Source organism: Oncorhynchus nerka, linkage group LG4, assembly GCF_034236695.1.
Source record: "Oncorhynchus nerka isolate Pitt River linkage group LG4, Oner_Uvic_2.0, whole genome shotgun sequence".
Classification (NCBI taxonomy): domain Eukaryota; kingdom Metazoa; phylum Chordata; class Actinopteri; order Salmoniformes; family Salmonidae; genus Oncorhynchus; species Oncorhynchus nerka.
The window spans coordinates 76553533-76573142 of NC_088399.1; the positions used below are offsets into that span (position 1 = coordinate 76553533).

A 19610-nucleotide genomic window follows, 5' to 3' on the forward strand; every position below is an offset into this window, starting at 1 on the left:
AGGCAGAAAAGACAAGTCACCCGTCTGTCAAACTTAGAATGCAGACTAAGATGAGTGAAAACAGAAAATAGAGAGATGGAGTGATCTACAGGGCATATTATCGTCACTATCATAGATGTAATCAAAGGCATAACTAATCAAGCCTGAGATATCAAGCCCAGATAGAGCCACAGAGATTTGACTGATGACATACAGAACTTCCTGTGAAGCAGCAAGAATATAAAGACATAACTTATGGAGTCCAGATAAAAACAGCAGAGATGAGTGTGGATCAAGGATAAGCTCCTGTGAAGAAGCCAGAAAATTTCCCCTCCGTCAGTCTGTTGGGTTTACTGGTCCAGCCGACCTGCTTAGAAAGCTAGTTCATCTCTCCCCATCTGTATCCTTGTTAATCTGGCCATTATAAACTGGGTGGTTTGAGCCCTGAATGCTGATTGGCTGACAGCCGTGGTATATCAGACCGTATACCACGGGTATGACAAAACATTCATTTTTACTGCTCTAATTATGTTGGTAACCAGGTTATAATAGCAATAAGGCACCTCAGGGGTTTGTGGTATATGGCCAATATACAGTGCCTGGATACAGCCATTAGTATATATACCACGGCTAATGGCTGTATCCAGGCACTCTGTTGTATCATGCTTAAGAACAGCCCTTAGCCGTGGTATATTGGCCACATACAACACCCCCCCGTGCCTTATTGCTTAATTAGCCAGCCCAACTAAATGGCCTTGTGCTTAGTGTCCGCCCTGAAATAGGAAGGTTAGGGGTTCGATGCCCGGCCGATTCATACCAAAGACTGCAAAAATGAGACCCGATGAGTCTCTGCTTGGCACTCAGCATTAAGGAGATAGATTGGGGGTAAGATCTTGTGATAGACTCGGGTCCTGTCCAGGGGTTGTACTTGTACACAAACTGCCTCACGCTATGGAAACAGGACATAGACTCCTGCTCCTATATGAGCTGAGGCTCCTTACCCAGCCCAGGAGCAGGGGATAGAATGGGATTAATAACGTTTGGATTTTATACCAGACGTCTCAGCAGTCCCGTTCTGGCCATCAAGCCAATGAGACTAATGATATGAAATCAATCGAAGGAACTTTATTTGCAAATGTCTCTTTTTTTATTCAAGTGTGATTACTCCTGGGTCACATAACGCCCAATGAATTTTCAATAGATGCTTCTAAGAGGTGAGCAGGCCAGATTGGTGTTGAATAGGAGCTGCACTCTTACCTCCGATCTTGGGTCCTGTAGCGCTGGGTCTGCGTGCGGTAGAGGACTCTGCAGGCTTCTTGGGGATTTTGGGGACTTTGAAGGCAGCCTGAGCACGGCTCCCATCTGTACTGTCCACATCATCCTCAAAACTATGGTCTGAGAGAGAGAATCATTCATAATACTGTAGTAACATTGTGGTCATACATCATAATACTGTCGTAACATTGTGGTCATACATCATAATACTGTCGTAACATTGTGGTCATACATCATAATACTGTCGTAACATTGTGGTCATACATCATAATACTGTCGTAACATTGTGGTCATACATAATACTGTCGTAACATTGTGGTCATACATCATAATACTGTCGTAACATTGTGGTCATACATCATAATACTGTCGTAACATTGTGGTCATACATCATAATACTGTCTTAACATTGTGGTCATACATCATAATACTGTCGTAACATTGTGGTCATACATCATAATACTGTCATTGTGGTCATACATCATAAACATTGTGGTCATACATCATAATACTGTCGTAACATTGTGGTCATACATCATAATACTGTCGTAACATTGTGGTCATACATCATAATACTGTCGTAACATTGTGGTCATACATCATAATACTGTCGTAACATTGTGGTCATACATCATAATACTGTCGTAACATTGTTGTCATACATCATAATACTGTCCTAACATTGTGGTCATACATCATAATACTGTAGTAACATTGTGGTCATACATCATAATACTGTAGTAACATTGTGGTCATACATCATAATACTGTCGTAACATTGTGGTCATACATCATAATACTGTCGTAACATTGTGGTCATACATCATAATACTGTCGTAACATTGTGGTCATACATCATAATACTGTCGTAACATTGTGGTCATACATCATAATACTGTAGTAACATTGTGGTCATACATCATAATACTGTAGTAACATTGTGGTCATACATCATAATACTGTCGTAACATTGTGGTCATACATCATAATACTGTCGTAACATTGTGGTCATACATCATAATACTGTCGTAACATTGTGGTCATACATCATAATACTGTCGTAACATTGTGGTCATACATCATAATACTGTCGTAACATTGTGGTCATACATCATAATACTGTCCTAACATTGTGGTCATACATCATAATACTGTCCTAACATTGTGGTCATACATCATAATACTGTCCTAACATTGTGGTCATACATCATAATACTGTCGTAACATTGTGGTCATACATCATAATACTGTCCTAACATTGTGGTCATACATCATAATACTGTCGTAACATTGTGGTCATACATCATAATACTGTCGTAACATTGTGGTCATACATCATAATACTGTAGTAACATTGTGGTCATACATCATAATACTGTCGTAACATTGTGGTCATACATCATAATACTGTCGTAACATTGTGGTCATACATAATACTGTCCTAACATTGTGGTCATACATCATAATACTGTAGTAACATTGTGGTCATACATCATAATACTGTCGTAACATTGTGGTCATACATCATAATACTGTAGTAACATTGTGGTCATACATCATAATACTGTCGTAACATTGTGGTCATACATCATAATACTGTCGTAACATTGTGGTCATACATCATAATACTGTCGTAACATTGTGGTCATACATCATAATACTGTCGTAACATTGTGGTCATACATCATAATACTGTCGTAACATTGTGGTCATACATCATAATACTGTCGTAACATTGTGGTCATACATCATAATACTGTCGTAACATTGTGGTCATACATCATAATACTGTCCTAACATTGTGGTCATACATCATAATACTGTCGTAACATTGTGGTCATACATCATAATACTGTCCTAACATTGTGGTCATACATCATAATACTGTCGTAACATTGTGGTCATACATCATAATACTGTCGTAACATTGTGGTCATACATCATAATACTGTCGTAACATTGTGGTCATACATCATAATACTGTCCTAACATTGTGGTCATACATCATAATACTGTCCTAACATTGTGGTCATACATCATAATACTGTAGTAACATTGTGGTCATACATCATAATACTGTCGTAACATTGTTGTCATACATCATAATACTGTCCTAACATTGTGGTCATACATCATAATACTGTCGTAACATTGTGGTCATACATCATAATACTGTAGTAACATTGTGGTCATACATCATAATACTGTCGTAACATTGTGGTCATACATCATAATACTGTCGTAACATTGTGGTCATACATCATAATTAGAGGTCGACCGATTATGATTTTTCAACGCCGATACCGATAATTGGAGGAACAAAAAAGCCGATACCGATTAATCGGCCGATTAATTTTATTTTTAATAATGACAATTACAACAATACTGAATTAACACTTATTTTAACTTAATATAATACATCAATAAAATAAATTTAGCCTCAAGTAAATAATGAAACATGTTCAATTTGGTTTAAATAATGCAAGAACAAAGTGTTGGAGAAGAAAGTAAAAGTGCAATATGTGCTATGTAAGAAAGCTAACGTTTCAGTTCCTTGCTCAAAACATGGTTAGAGCGTTGGACTAGTAACCGGAAGGTTGCAAGTTCAAACCCCCGAGCTGACAAGGTGCCAATCTGTCGATCTGCCCCTGAACAAGGCAGGTAACCCACTGTTCCTAGGCAGTCATTGAAAATAAGAATTTGTTCTTAACTGACTTGCCTAGTTAAATAAAGGTAAAATAAATAAAATAAAATATGAAAGCTGGTGGTTCCTTTTAACATGAGTCTTCAATATTCCCAGGTAAGAAGTTTTAGGTTGTAGTTATTATAGGAATTATAGGACTATTTCCCTCTATACCATTTGTATTTCATTAACCTTTGACTATTGGATGTTCTTATAGGCACTTTAGTATTGCCAGTGTAACAGTATAGCTTCCGTCCCTCTAGTTAGCGCGCGCTAACTAGCTAGCCATTTCACTTCGGTTACACCAGCCTCATCTCGGGAGTTGATAGGCTTGAAGTCATAAACAGCGCAATGCTTGATGCACAACAAAGAGCTGCTGGCAAAACGCACGAAAGTGCTGTTTGAATTAATGTTTACGTGCCTGCTTCTGCCTACCACCGCTCAGTCAGATACTTGTATGCTCAGTCAGATTATATGCAACGCAGGACACGCTAGATAATATCTAGTAATATCATCAACCATGTGTAGTTAACTAGTGATTATGATTTATTGTTTTTTATAAGATAAGTTTAATGCTAGCTAGCAACTTATCTTGGCTTACTGCATTCGCGTAACAGGCAGACTCCTTGTGGAGTGCAACGAGAGAGAGAGGCAGGTCGTTATTGCGTTGGACTAGATAACTGTAAGGTTGCAAGATTGGATCCCCGAGCTGACGAGGTGAAAATCTGTCGTTCTGCCCCTGAACAAGGCAGTTAACCCCTAGGCCGTCATTGAAAATAAGATTGTGTTCTTAACTGACTTGCCTAGTTAAATAAAAGGTATAAAAAAATATATCTATATAATAAAATAATAATTGGCAAATCGACGCCCAAAAATACAGATTTCCGATTGTTATGAAAACTTGTAATCGGCCATTCCGATTAATCGGTCGACCTCTAATCATAATACTGTAGTAACATTGTGGTCATACATCATAATACTGTAGTAACATTGTTATCATACATATCTTTGATGACATTTTATCATTTCACCCTTCTGTTATTAAAGTAGTTAGTGAAAGGAGGAGGAGAGGAGAGAGGAAGAGTGGAAAGAGGAGGAGAGAAGAAGAGGAGGAGAGAAGGAGGAAAGGTCTTGGCGGAAGAAAATAGCAAAGTCAGTGCTGATCAGTGATCAATAGTAATGACAGAAACAGAGGCCACTGGCTGCAGGGAAAGTAGCTAATGCAGGCAATACACGAACACACACTGACCGACTACACAATAAATCACTAACAGAAAACGTTTTCTAGCTGATAGACCCTGAGATCATGATGACATACAACAGATACATTCACACCAAAACACACACCAGCAATCCACAGCATGGGAGAGATACCTCCCTGTGCCTCAAAGCATCACCCTGTGTGTTATTAGAGCCCCCTCCAAACACACCTCTAGCCGTGCAGCAGAGATGAAAGCGCTGGCAGAGTAACGCAGACACACTCAGTCGCTTTGACAACCACCGCACAGGGCTGAGAAATGCGCCAAAGCCACCACCCTACACCCCAACACACAGACGCACACAATGTCGAGAAAGACGGACACACACCAACAGACTGCATGCATGCGGATCATGCACACACCAACAAACACAACCAACCCTCATTCACACAGAGGTACACCAGCTAAAAGCAGCTCTAGTTGATGCTCCTGCAGAAGCAGAAACACACACACGGTGGGCCCAGCCCTGCACTCACAGTCACAGATGCGTTTGCAGATGAGGCGCCTCATGCCTCCAGGAGGGCGTGGTTTTATGGCGCCCCCCTCTTCTCAGACCAGTACCCCAACACACACACCCCTCAAAACAGGTCTAGATACACAAACCTTAACTGCCATCCGAAAAACCCTCCACCCACACCACTGCCGGCATTTTCTCTCTCCTCCCTCTCTCTCCATCTCTCATTCGCTCGATAGCTCTTCTCCCCTCCTTCCCTCCGTGGCCAGGTAGCCAATCAGTGCAGAGATGACATCATGGTGTAGCAGCCAGTGAGGAGGAAGGAGAGTGTGTGTGACGCCCCCAGAATATTAATTGGGTTTCTCTAGCCTCCCTCACAGCAGCTAAACTCATTACCATCGACATACACACACACACACACACACACACCGCAGCATTGACAGCTTAACACACACTTTACAGTGTCTAATCATATTTCACATATCCATCACACACACACACACACACACCGCAGCATTGACAGCTTAACACACACTTTACAGTGTCTAATCATATTTCACATATCCATCACACACACACACACACACACACACACACACACATACACACATACCGCAGCATTGACAGCTTAACACACACTTTACAGTGTCTAATCATATTTCACATATCCATCACACACACACACACACACACACACACACAGAGAGAACAAAGGCTGAGTGGGCCATAGTGGCTGTGGAGGTGTAGAGATGAACAGATCAGAGCTGAGAGGAAGGCAGAGGGGAGGAGTGGGGAGGATCACATCCCTCCAGCTGAAACCTGCTTTTTGAGTGTGTGTAGAGGCTCCACACACACACAACCTCAATCGCAGTTCCATCTCAGGTCGGAGTGTGTTAGGGAGTTGGGATCAGAGGTCAGTGACCTAACACTTAATGAGAGAAGATGTAGAGACACTGCAACAACCCTTATTACGCTTCTATGACAACTATATTAACCCTTATTACACCGCTATGACAACTATATTAACCCTTTTCTATAACCCTTTCTTTAAAAAAGTATTCGTCTCCAAAATTGTTTGAGTGATGGACTGTGGATGAAATATCCCAGCCAGGAGTCATTATAAATGCACACAGCTATAGAATTTAGAGTGTTATCCATTTCAAGTGGTAACAACCAGTCAACTGGTGTTTAATGAGTCTAGATTGGGAGACAGACTCAAAGTTTATATACATCACATTGAGTTTCTGCTTGATGCATTGCAGATGCACTACTGTTCCACTGGATGTCATAAGGTGAATGCACCAATTTGTAAGTCGCTCTGGATAAGAGCGTCTGCTAAATGACTTAAATGTAAATGTAATAGGAAATAGCATAATGGCATTATACTGGAAAAGATGGGTTAATCTGTGGACATCGTGGGGGGTTGGAGTTAACATCAGAATGAATGGTGGATAGGCGGTCAATGTGGATGAATATCCAATTAGGAATGTATAATTATTTAACTACAGGTACTATAGATGTGAGCGAAATATCTGTTAGAAGAAGTAATGTTGTCCATTTGTTTACTCCAATTAGTGTAGGGATGGAAATGTTTAAATAAAAAAGAAAGTTGAATTAGAAATCATGCAAACAATTACATTGATACAACCGATAATATTAGAGTTGATCTACTCCCCATTTTTTTTGTACATTCAAATAAATAAAGCTGCCTGATGATGCTAATCATTTGCTAAAGGCACTTACAGCAGTGCTTTAACAGTGACACAGCCCCCTTAGGAGGGCGAATCTCTGTCAAGGACGGGGGAGCAAAGACACGAGAGAGAGCGCGAGAGAGAAGAGCGAAGAGAGAGCTAGCGAAGAGAGATGGGGAAAGGGAGCTTTAGAGTGAAAATGAGGGAGAGCAAGATGGAGGACAGAAAGATTTGTAGAGAGAGAAAAGGGAGGAATAGAAAGGAGAGAGAGAGGAGAGAGAAAAGGAAACGAGGGAGGGATCATTCATGGTGAGCACTGTTCAGGCTGTTGCCATGACAACCTGGAGAGACGTATCCTCTGGGGAGAAGAGCAGTGAGACAAAACCATCAGGAACCAACCCAATAACACAACTGACTGTAACGGTTTGAGATTATGTAGGCTATTCCATTATCTTTATGAAAATAAGCTTATCCTTGCCTTTATATTAATAATTTATTCCTGATATTTTAGCTTAATTAATAGTGTTTCTGTTCCACCTAAAAAAGGAAAATCGAGCTCCATACCGCATTGCTGTGCACCTCCCAAATGTTGTAACAATGCGTAGGGCTCCGTAAAGCTCTGTATTGACATGATTGGTTGATGGTAGGTGGGGGCGGGAGGTCTTGTATAAACACAAACTCACTTCCTTGACAACAGGTCTGCTCAGCAGCTACATGAAGCGCAGGAAGTGTGAATGCCCTGACTTCTGCAGAGGGCGTATCACCGGCCAGTGCAGACTTCAGATTGACCATGCAGCACAGTTAACAAATGTTGTTTTTGTAGACACAAAGAAACAGAAATTGGGGAATTTCCTCATGTAAGTCAGCTATTATGAGAGTTTCGGCTGGTTATTGTCCAATTTAATGGTTTTAATCAAGGCGTAAACTGTGACCAATTTCAGACCTAACAACCCCGCCACGGTTGTTGCCTCTGCCTGTTGCAGGTGGCGTTCCAGAGTTCACAGGTGGGCCTGGCTGGATTGTGCCTCCATCACCTCGTCCCTCGCCTCCTTCAACACGTGACTATCCGTCAAAGCGGTCTGGCACTCCCCCAATGTGGCCTTGCTATGTAAAGACTAAATCTATTGCTGGTCTTTACTGTTTGCTGCACATTTTTACGTTGTATTCCATTTCCAGTGAGACTATTCAACCAATAGAGTCACTGATGGAAGAAGATGAGTGATCGGCAAAGGCCATCAGGAATCTGCTGGCATCACGGCACAACATCGCTCTACTCGCAGTCAGAAGACAGTTGAAGAAACTTGAGTGGATGTATTCTATTTTATTCTGTTATACTTTCTCCGTGCTTAGTAGCCGAGGCTATATGGTTACGTCATTGTTCATTTAGCAGACATGGGTTTCGTATATTCTGTCAACACAAAGTGTATATTTTACAGTAAGAATATCATAGAATATAACAGAACATATCCGTTTCTCTTACAATAAAAAATATTACAGTGTAACAAAAGTTAGTCTGCCTTGGCTGTGCAGCATTTACAGTGAAATCTCTGCAGAAGTCAGGGCTGAATACCTCTTGCACTTCACAGAGCAGTGCAGAGCTGTTCTCAAGGAAGTGAGTTTGTGTTTATACAGGACCTCCCGCCCTCACCTACCATCAACCAGGCCTCCGCTTTGTTAACAAATGTGGGATGCGCACGATGATGCAGTACGGAGCTCAATTTGGCGTCTGCATGCATCTGGAGGCTCCGCAATTGCGTCACACCCTCCGGACCCTTTTTCCGGATCAACCATAAATGGGTTTTTATGATATGGATGTAATAGGCTACAGTCCAGTTACAGCTTCTTCTGACAAATGAGAAACTAAAAAATATGGTATTTTTTCAGGTGTGGTTGTGCATGCGGGACAGAGGAAGAAGAATTCTTACACTATTGTTCTGAATTCAATCACCCTCTTCTTCATCCTCATAATTCACGATTGAATTTGAATGATCAGCAAAATGATCCGTTTCTATCTGGTTTCTATCGTCCATTCATTGATGTCACTCATTCAGCGAGGAGAGAGACACATTGGTGTAAAGTGTTGGTACCCCGACGCTAAATCCAAAAGCCTAATCAGAAGTCTAACTCCCCCTTGCGGTGGTCTGGTGCAATGACCCAGTGACGCAATGCAAGGTACTATACCACAATTTACTTCAATATGCTGTGGTATAACCTTGAAACTTTTAATTGAGGAACCACTGCACACGTGGGTCTGTCTATCTATTAGAGCTTTCTCTATCCTCTCTGTGTAGATTGAGTCACGCTACAGTAGCTATGGTGGAATTTCCCTCATGCTTACACCAATCCAATGCTTTTAAAGTGAGGGGATGGGCAGACTTCAGGGAATCAGCACTGGGCAGAGAGGAATGGGAATAGTGGTTTGGTGTCGGTACTTTTGCGACTGATAGTTGTTTTTGTTTTGTGTTGTTTTTTTTTTTTTTTAAACCTCCCGCTTTGGGCAGGATGTGTCAATGTGTATTTCTTACATGCATAATCTATGAGCAGAATTACTATCTTACCTCAATTAGCCATGAAATCCCTAGTTTGAAGCAACTGTTTTTCTTGAAGCTGTGCCACACCATTTTCCCTACATTCCCCCCCCCCCACGTGGGCCAGCCCCATAGCAATTTGAGTTCTAGCCAATGAGTTTCCTCTCCTTGCATTTGAGTGACAGCTAGAAGGGCCTGCTCAGCGTTATCCAATGAAGTTGCTGGGCGGGCCCAATGGCTCAGTGGACACAGCAGAGAAAGAGAGAGCAATGACGTGGCACTACATGGCCAAAAGTATGTTGACACAGCTTCAAATTAGTGGATTCAGCTTTTTCTGCCACACTCATTGCTGACAGGTGTATAAAAATCTAGCACACCGCCATGCAATCTCCATAGACGAACATTGGCAGTAGAATGGCCTTACTGAAGAGCTCATTGACTTTCAACATGACACCGTCATAGGATGCCACTTTAGTTTGTTACATTTCTGCCCTGCTAGAGCTGCCCAAGTCAACTGTAAGTGCTGTTATTGTGAAGTGGAAACTTCTAGGAGCAACAACAGCTCAGCCATGAAGTGGTAGGCCACACAAGCTCACAGAAGGGGACCCCGAATGCTGAAGCGTGTTCCAAACTGCCTCTGGAAGCAACGTCAGCACAAGAACTGTTCGTTGGGGGCTTCATTGGACTATGGGGCAGTGGAAACGTGTTCTCTGGAGTGATGGCTCACTCTTTAACATCGGTCAGTCTGACAGATACATCTGGATTTGGTGGATGTCAGGAGAATGCTACCTGCCCCTATGCTCTAGTGTCAACTGTAAAGTTTGGTGGAGGAGAAATAATGGTCTGGGGCTTTTTCATGATTCGGGCTAGACCCCTTAGTTCCAGTGAAGAGAAATCTAAACGCTACAGCATACAATGACATTCTAGATAATTCTGTGCTTCCAACTTTGAGGCAACAGTTTGGGGAAGGCCCTCACCTGTTTCAGCATGACAATGCCCCTGTGCACAAAGTGAGGGCCATACAGAAATTGTTTGTCGAGATCGGTGTGGAAGAACTTGACTGGCATGCACAGAGCCCTGAACTCAACCCGACAGAACACCTTTGGGATGAATTGGAACGCCGACTGCGAGCCAGGTCTAATCGCCCAACATCAGTGCCTGACCTCACTAATGCTCTAGTGGCTGAATGGAAGCAAGTCTCCGCAGCAATGTTCCAACATCTAGTGGAAAGCCTTCCTGGAAGAGGGGAGTCTGTTATAGCAGAAAAGGGGGGACCAACTCCATATTAATGCCCATGATTTTGGAATGAGATGTTCAACAAACAGGTGTCCACATAATTTTGGCCGTGTAGTGTATCTGAACATAGGTGATGTAGTATGCAACTTTAGGGGACCACTTTTGGCTCGGGAGTGCTACTTTTAGAACTACTGGTGAAAAAGTAGACAAAAATACCGGAGAATCTCTTTAATGTGAGAATCAGAATTAAAATCACAGCCCTGTCACATCAACAAAACCCCCCCATAGCACGCAACAAGGTGGGCGCACACACACACTCCACTGAGGAGTGTTGCCATGGATACGGCTGTAAGGTATGCCCTCCATTTTTAAGTCAAATAGACAGAAGGTAAGAAAGGCAGAGGCCAAGAGACAGAAAAGTAGAGAATGAAATGACAAGAAGGATGAGAGAGAGCAGGGGTAGGCCAACTACAACACACAGGCTGCATCCGGCACGCAAAATAAATGACCTTTTGGGGTTTACATTGTTTGTTTTTAAAATTTAAAAAATACACTCCAGGCCACACGAACATCTACAACTTGATAAAATGTATAAATTATAATTGAACCATATATTTTCCAATAACTGACATGTTTCTGGGCAGCAAATTAATTTTGACCCCTGATAGACACTGAGTGTATACATATTAGGAACACCTTCCTAATATTGAGTTGCACCTTTTGCCCTCAGAGCAGCCTGAATTCGTCAGGGCATGGACTCTACAAGGTGTCGATAGTGTTCCACAAGGAGGCTGGTCCATGTTGACTCCAAACATTCCCCATAGTTGGCTGGATGTGGTGGACCATTCTTGATACACACGGGGAAACATAAGTGTGAAAACCACAGCAGCATTTACATTTCAGTCATTGGAGCAGCAGGTAGCCTAGCGGTCAGAGCATTGGGCCAGTAACCCAAAGGTTGGTGGATCGAATCCCTGATCTGCCAAGGTCAAAATCTGTCATTCTGCCCCTGAACAAGGCAGTTAACCCACTGTTCCTAGGCCGTCACTGTAAATAAGAATTTGCACTGACTTGCCTAGTTAAATAAAGTTTCAAAAAAATATATATATAAAAATACAAATTTAGCAGACACTCTTATCCAGAGCGACCTACTGTAGTGAGTGGATATATTTTTCATACTGGTCCTCCGTGGGAATTGAACCCACAACCCTGGCATTGCAAGCGCGATGCTCTACCAACTGAGGCAACTGACATTCAAGCCCTGTTCAAACTGTTTGTCTTGCCCATTCACCCTCTGAATGGTAGACATACACAATCAATGTCTCAATTGTCTCAAGGCTTAAAAATCCTTCTTTAACCTGTCTCCCTTTCATCTACACTGATTGAAGTGGATTTAACAGGTGACATCAATACGGGATCATAGCTTTCACCTGGATTCACCTGGTCAGTCTATGTTTACATCTGTATTTTTTGTAGCCATCTACATAGCAGCACAGACTGATGCTGGCACTAAGACCACACTGAATGAGCTGTATTCTGCCATAAGTAAACAGGAAAACACTCACCCAGAGGCAGCGCTCCGAGTGGCCGGGGACTTTAAACCACCTTTACTCCACACAGAGACGCGTACAAAGCTCTTACTCACCCTCCATTTGGCAAATCTGACAGAAACTATCCTCCGGCAAGAAGCACCGGTGACAGGATCAATAAAAAAGTGGTCAGATGAAGCAGATGCTAAGCTACATGATGCTAAGCTACATGCCAGCAGAGACTGGAATATGTTCTGGGATTCCTCCAATGGCTTAGAGGAGTCCACCACATCAGTCAATGGCTTCATCAATAAGTGCATCGATGACGTCGTCCCCACAGTGACCGTACGCACATACCCCAACCAGAAGACATGGATTACAGGCAACATCCGCACTGAGCTAAAGGCTAGAGCTGACGCTTTCAAGGAGCGGGACTCTAACCCTGAAGCTTATAAGAAATCCCGCTATGCCCTCCGACGAAACATCAAACAAGGAAAAGCGTCAGTACAGGACGAAGATCTAATCGTATTACACCGGCTCAGACGCTCGTCGGATGTGGCAGGGCTTGCAAACCATTACAGACTACAAAGGGAAGCACAGCCGAGAGCTGCCCAGTGACACAAGCCTACCAGACGAGCTAAACTAATTCTATGCTCGCTTCGATGCAAATAGCATGATAGCACCAGCTGTTCCAGACGACTGTGTGATCACGCTCTCCGCAGTCGATGTGAGTAAGGCCTTTAAACAGGTCAACATTCACAAGGCCACAGGGTTAGACGGATTACCAGGACGCGTACTGCGAGCATGCGCTGACCAACTGGCAATTGTCTTCACTGACATGTTCAACCTCTCCCCGTTAGAATCTGTAATACCAACGTTTTAAGCAGACCACCATAGTCCTTATTCCCAAGGAAGCGAAGGTAACCTGGCTAAATGACTACCTACCCGTAGCACTCACGTCTGTAGCCACGAAGTGCTTTGAAAGGCTGGTCATGGTTCACATCAACATCATTATCCCAGAAACCCTAGATCCACTCCAATGTGCATACCGCACCAACAGATCCACAGATGATGCAATCTCTATTGCACTCCACACTGCCCTTTCCCACCTGGAAAAAAGGAACACCTATGTGAGAATGCTATTCATTGACTACAGCTCAGCGTTCAACACCATATTGCCCTCAAAAGCTCACCACTAAGCTAAGGACCCTGGGACTAAACACCTCCCTCCAACTGGATCCTGGACTTCCTGATGGGCCGCCCCCAGGTGGTAAGGGTAGGTAACAACACCCCTCAGGGGTGTGTGCTCAGTCCCCTCCTGTACTCCCTGTTCACTCATGACTGCACGGCCAACACCATCATTAAGTTTAATGATGACACAACAGTGGTAGGCCTGATCACCAACAATGACGAGACAGCCTATAGGGAGGAGGTCAGAGACCTGGCCGTGTGGTGCCAGAACAACAACCTCTCCTTCAACGTGATCAAGACAAAGTAGATTATTGTGGACTACAGTAAAAGGAGGACCGAGTACGTCCCCATTCTCATCGACGGGGCTGTAGCGGAGCAGGTTGAGAGCTTCAAGTTCCTTGGTGTCCAAATCAACAACAAACTAACATGGTCCAAGCACACCAAGAAAGTCGTGAAGAGGTCACAACAAAACCTATTCCCCCTCAGGAGACGTAAAAGATTTGTCATGGGTCCTCAGATGCTCAAAAGGTTCTACAGCTGCACCAGAGAGCATCCTGGTTGCATCACCGCCTGGTATGGCAACTGCTCGGCCTCCGACCGCAAGGCACTACATTTACATTTAAGTCATTACAGAGGGTAGTGCGTACGGCCCAGTACACCACTGGGGCCAAGCTTCCTGCCATCCAGGACCTCTATACCAGGCGGTGTCAGAGGAAGGCCTTAAAAATTGTCAAAGTCTCCAGCCACCCCAGTCATAGACTGTTCTCTCTGCTACCGCACGGTAAGAGGTACCGGAGGGCCAAGTCTAGGTCCAATAGGCTTCTAAACAGCTTCTACCCCCAAGCCATAAGACTCCTGAGCATTTAATCAAATGGCTAACCAGACTATTTGCATTGCCCACCCCCTCTTTTACGTCACTCTGTTTTTATCTATGCATAGTCACTTCAATAACTCTACCTACATGTACATATTACCTCAACTAACCGGTGCCCCCGCACATTGACTCTGTACCGGTACCCCTGTATATAGTCTCGCTATTGTTATTTTACTACTGCTCTTTAATTACTTGTTCCTTTTATTTCTTATTCATATTTTTAAACTGTATTGTTGGTTAGGGGCTTGTAAGTAAGCATTTCACTCTGAGGTCTACACCTTGGTACTGGTCAGTTCCTGGATGGGAGACCAGATGCTGCTGGAAGTGGTGTTAGAGGGCCAGTAGGAGGCACTCTTTCCTCTGGTCTAAAAAAATAAATATCACAATGCCCCAGGGCAGTGATTGGGGACACTGCCCTGTGTATGGTGCCGTCTTTCGGATGGGACGTTAAACGGGTGTCCTGACTCTCTGAGGTCATTAAAGATCCCATGGCACTTATCGTAAGAGTAGGGGTGTTAACCCCGGTGTCCTGGCTAAATTCCCAATCTGGCCCTCAAACCATCACCTAATAATCCCCAGTTTACAATTGTCTCATTCATCCCCCTCCTCTGTTCTCAGTCAACTTACCTGGTAAAATAACAGATAAATAAACAAATAAAAAAGGTCTACACCTGTTGTATTCGGAGCATTTGACTGATAACATTTGATTTGTCATGGAAAGAGCAGGTGTTCCTAATGTTTCATACACTCAGTGTAGAATATGAGTGAGGTGATACGCTCAGTTATAATCCACATATCTACTTGCTGCTACAGGCAGAACTAAAACCATTTTAAGAGAAAGTATACACGCACTCCCCAGTCCCCAATCCCCCAAAAAGTTTGGGGTTTCAGATACACAAACCAAACGTGCAGAGGCAAACACACACTCTCCAATCCCTAATACAGGTGAAAATGATCCCAGTCATTGCCATGCAAGGAAGAGGGGAAACACAATCCACATTCTGAGAACGTCACACACACAGCCAAAAAATACATCCGTAACAAAACCACCCAGCAAGCAACACAAATTTGGTGGAGCATTGTAACTACATGCGAGTACACACACACAAAATATATTTCCATTCAAAATCCTATTTTCACTAACCTAACCCCTAACCCTAATTGTAACTCTAAAGCTTAAAATAGCCTTTGTCCTCACGGGGAAGTGAGAAATGTAGTCACGAGGGAGAATATTGTTTTACTATCCTTGTGTACCGAAAATCCTTGTGTCTGTGTGTGTAGGGTGGGGGGATTTTAGGTACCCACTAGAATAGAAGAACAAGACCACACACAGAACCATCTCAGACACACAAAACACAGGCATTTTGTCAATGCTCTGCAAAAATGTGTTTGTGTCCACAGGGGGGCAGCACTAGCCTTTATCTGTGAAACAACAAAAACAAAGGAAGAGGACTCTTGGAAGGAAGACTGACAGTTGCGATATCACTCACACTAAACTAGAGACAGAGCTGACTGCACAAGGCAGTGTGTTCATATGAGCCCTATTTCCCTCATGTACTAATTGTATTACTACACTAATTGTATTAGTACACACTTGTGAAATGAAAATGGGTTTTTGCCTATCCCAACTCTCCCTGAGACACCCTCGGAGAGTGGGGTCAAGGCCAGGGTCCGCCATCAACTTATACCCAGGAGCAATTAGGGTTGAGTGCCTTGATCAAGGACACAGACAGATTTTTCACTGTCAGCTCGGGGATTCGAACTAGCGAACTTTCGTTTGGAAACTAGAATGTTAGCTAGCTAGGAACACAACACACTCAGGAACAGGATTAGTACACCGAGGCCCTTCTGTACCAACATCACATGTGTGTGTATGGTAATCTGTTCTAAGCTGCAGAAGCAAACGTTATAAACATATTTTCACGCCCGGGCAGGAGTCAGGCCCGTGTGACACAGACACAGATCCAATCCACACAAGCCGACTGACTAAACATGCCAACACAGTTCCACATATGAACAGCCAATACATAGTATGTGACGAGGATATCAATAAATACCCAACGTGGAGCCGGACATGCCTTGATAGCAATACTGCCCTAAAATGCCATAACAGTATGTTTAAATACAGTACTATGACGAAGGATGATTCTCCTTGGTTGTCTTCTTTTCGGAGATGGACGCAATACGATAGAAATCTGTGAGACTAGGAGACAAGGAGATGAGGAGATGAGACTAGGATATGAAACAAGGAGATGGAGAGGAAACAAGGATGCAATGAAACAAGGATGCAATGATATGAAACAAGGAGATGAGAGGAAACAAGCAAATTGAACAAGTAGATGAAACAAGGAGATGAGGATAGGAAACAAGTAGATGATAGGAAACAAGGAGACGAGCAGCACAGACACTGAATCGTTCCATTTCCAGGTCAAGAATAGGGATAGACCATAATAATAAAATGGCAGCGTAACCGTGGAAACAGGCTACCCTGGAAACGGGGTCACACTATCCTCTGCAGAGAGGCATTGAAGCAGAATGAGCTTTGTGTGTGTGTGTGTGTGTGTGTGTGTGTGTGTGTGTGTGTGTGTGTGTGTGTCAACAATGCACCACTAAGCAGCTGATGGAAGCTACTGAGGGTCAGTTTGCAGTGCACTCAATTACTCTGGGCTACTAGGACTACTGCGTAGTGTGTGAGTTCTTACATTTCAGTGAGGCACAAAGAGAAGCCAGCAGCAGTGACACACATTACCCTCTCTCTCACACACACACACACACACACACACACACACACACACACACACCTTAAATGTGAGTTTCAGTCCCAAAGTCTTAAATAAAACCGCTCTCTCACCAAAGACACCCAGTGTCCTACCTACACACACACCTGACCTACAAACGACTAGAGAGAGTTGGGAGAGAAGAGGGAGTAGGGAGGAAGAGAGAGGGTTGGGAGAGAAGAGGGAGTAGGGAGGGAGAGAGAGAGTTGGGAGAGAAGAGGGAGTAGGGAGGGGAGAGAGAGAGTTGGGAGAGAAGAGGAGTAGGGAGGGAGAGAGAGAGTTGGGAGAGAAGAGGGAGTAGGGAGGGGGAGAGAGTTGGGGAGAAGAGGGAGTAGGGGGGGGAGAGAGTTGGGAGAGAAGAGGGAGTAGGGAGGGAGAGAGAGAGTTGGGAGAGAAGAGGGAGTAGGGAGGGAGAGAGAGAGTTGGGAGAGAAGAGGGAGTAGGGAGGGAGAGAGAGAGTTGGGAGAGAAGAGGGAGTAGGGAGGGAGAGAGAGAGTTGGGAGAGAAGAGGGAGTAGGGAGGGACAAAGAACTCAATCCCACTCACATACACTCAAACTATCCCCAGACATTTTAAGGAACTCAGAGTAACTCCCTAAACGGATTTCACTCCAGAGCCAAAGATTACACACACACTCACTGTATCCCTCGCCTCCGACAGCCATAATAAGTGTGTAGAGAAATTCTCTCCTCTCTTTTCAGTTTTCCTTCATTTGCTTGCTCTCTCTCGTTCCCTCTGTCATGATGAATCAGGGAAAGCAGTGACAGGCACAGCTCTGGCTTGTACAACTGCAGATCTCTCTCTTTCTCTCTTCCCCTTCCCTCCATCCCTCGCTCTCGCCTCCCTCTTTCCCCTTCCCTCTGTGGCTCCCCCTGTGCCTCCCAGCAACAGCTGTGTTGAGCCTTCAGAATAATAACAGCCCCACAGTCAGTGTGTGTGTGCTCTTCGTCCCTGACAATGCAGTCTGGCTTCCTCTTGCTTTACTGTGTTCTAAATGTGTGTGCTGTGTTTGGCTGATGGTGTGTGTGTGTGTGTGACTGATATCGTATGTTCTGTACTCCGGTTGGAGCTTTGGGTTTACTGTTTGGGGGGGAAACAGAGTCCACATCAGAATGGAACAGAACAAGAGCTAGGACTGACCTTCCAGTGTTTCTGCAAGTGGACTAGGAGCCCAAAGCTCACTGCCCTCTCTGAAGAGATCCGAACTAAAACCCCTGGGAGTGCAGGGGTTAAACCTAACCACCCCATGCTGCCATTGGACATGGTATCATAGCAACCTTACCCCCCCATGTCTTAACCCCCTCTGTGATCCCCTCAGGATAAAAGTACCTCAACAGACTGCATATAGAGATACTGACTAAGGAACAGAAATTACAGTACAACAAATACAATACAAACTGTAGACAACTGAAAACTACAACTTTACATCCAAACTCCACAAAAAAACTGTACAATACAACTAGGCAAATTGTAGACAACTGCAAATCTTTATAAACAAAAAAGCAACAACTCTACAACCAAATTCCAATGTCAAAACCAAATTAACCACACTACAACCCCCACACAGCCACACTACCACCACCATACAGCCACACTACCACTATACAACCACACTACCACCACACTACAACCACACTACAACCACACTACAACCACACTACCACTATACAACCACACTACCACTATACAACCACACTACAATTAGAAACTGGATGGTTTGAGCCCTGAATGCTGTATGGCTGAAAGCCTTGGTATATCTGACCGTACACCATGGGTATGGCAAAGCAAATATTTGTACTGTTGTAATTACGTTGGTAACCAGTTTATAATAGCAATAAGGCACCTCTGGGGTTTGTGATATATGGCCAATATACCACGGCTAAGGACTGTAACCAAGCACTCCGTGTTGTATCGTACATAAGAACAGCCCTTAGCCGTGGTATATTGGCCATATATCACAACCCCTCATGCTTAATTACCTAAATATATAACCAAACTACAAATATACAACAAAAGCACAACTTTACGACCAAACTACAACCTTAAACCTAACTACAACTTTACGACCAAACTACAACCTTAAACCTAACTACAACTTTACGACCAAACTACAACCTTAAACCTAACTACAACT

General features: G+C 43.6%; 1 protein-coding gene across 29 annotated transcripts in view; it reads right to left on the minus strand.

Moving 5' to 3' along the window:
* clasp2 (cytoplasmic linker associated protein 2) overlaps positions 1-19610 on the minus strand; it is a 121290-nt gene that overhangs the window by 48843 nt on the left and 52837 nt on the right. For 23 of the 29 annotated variants that reach the window (XM_065017850.1, XM_065017848.1, XM_029658609.2 and 20 more), the window contains 2 exons: positions 16831-16902; positions 1237-1374 (listed from right to left, as the gene is read on the minus strand). In XM_065017850.1, coding sequence (XP_064873922.1) covers positions 1237-1374; positions 16831-16902 — 210 coding nt within the window. Of the gene's footprint in view, positions 1-1236; positions 1375-5672; positions 5775-16830; positions 16903-19610 lie in introns of those variants that run through there. The other 6 variants (XM_065017864.1, XM_065017859.1, XM_065017875.1 and 3 more) reach the window with 2 other exon arrangements.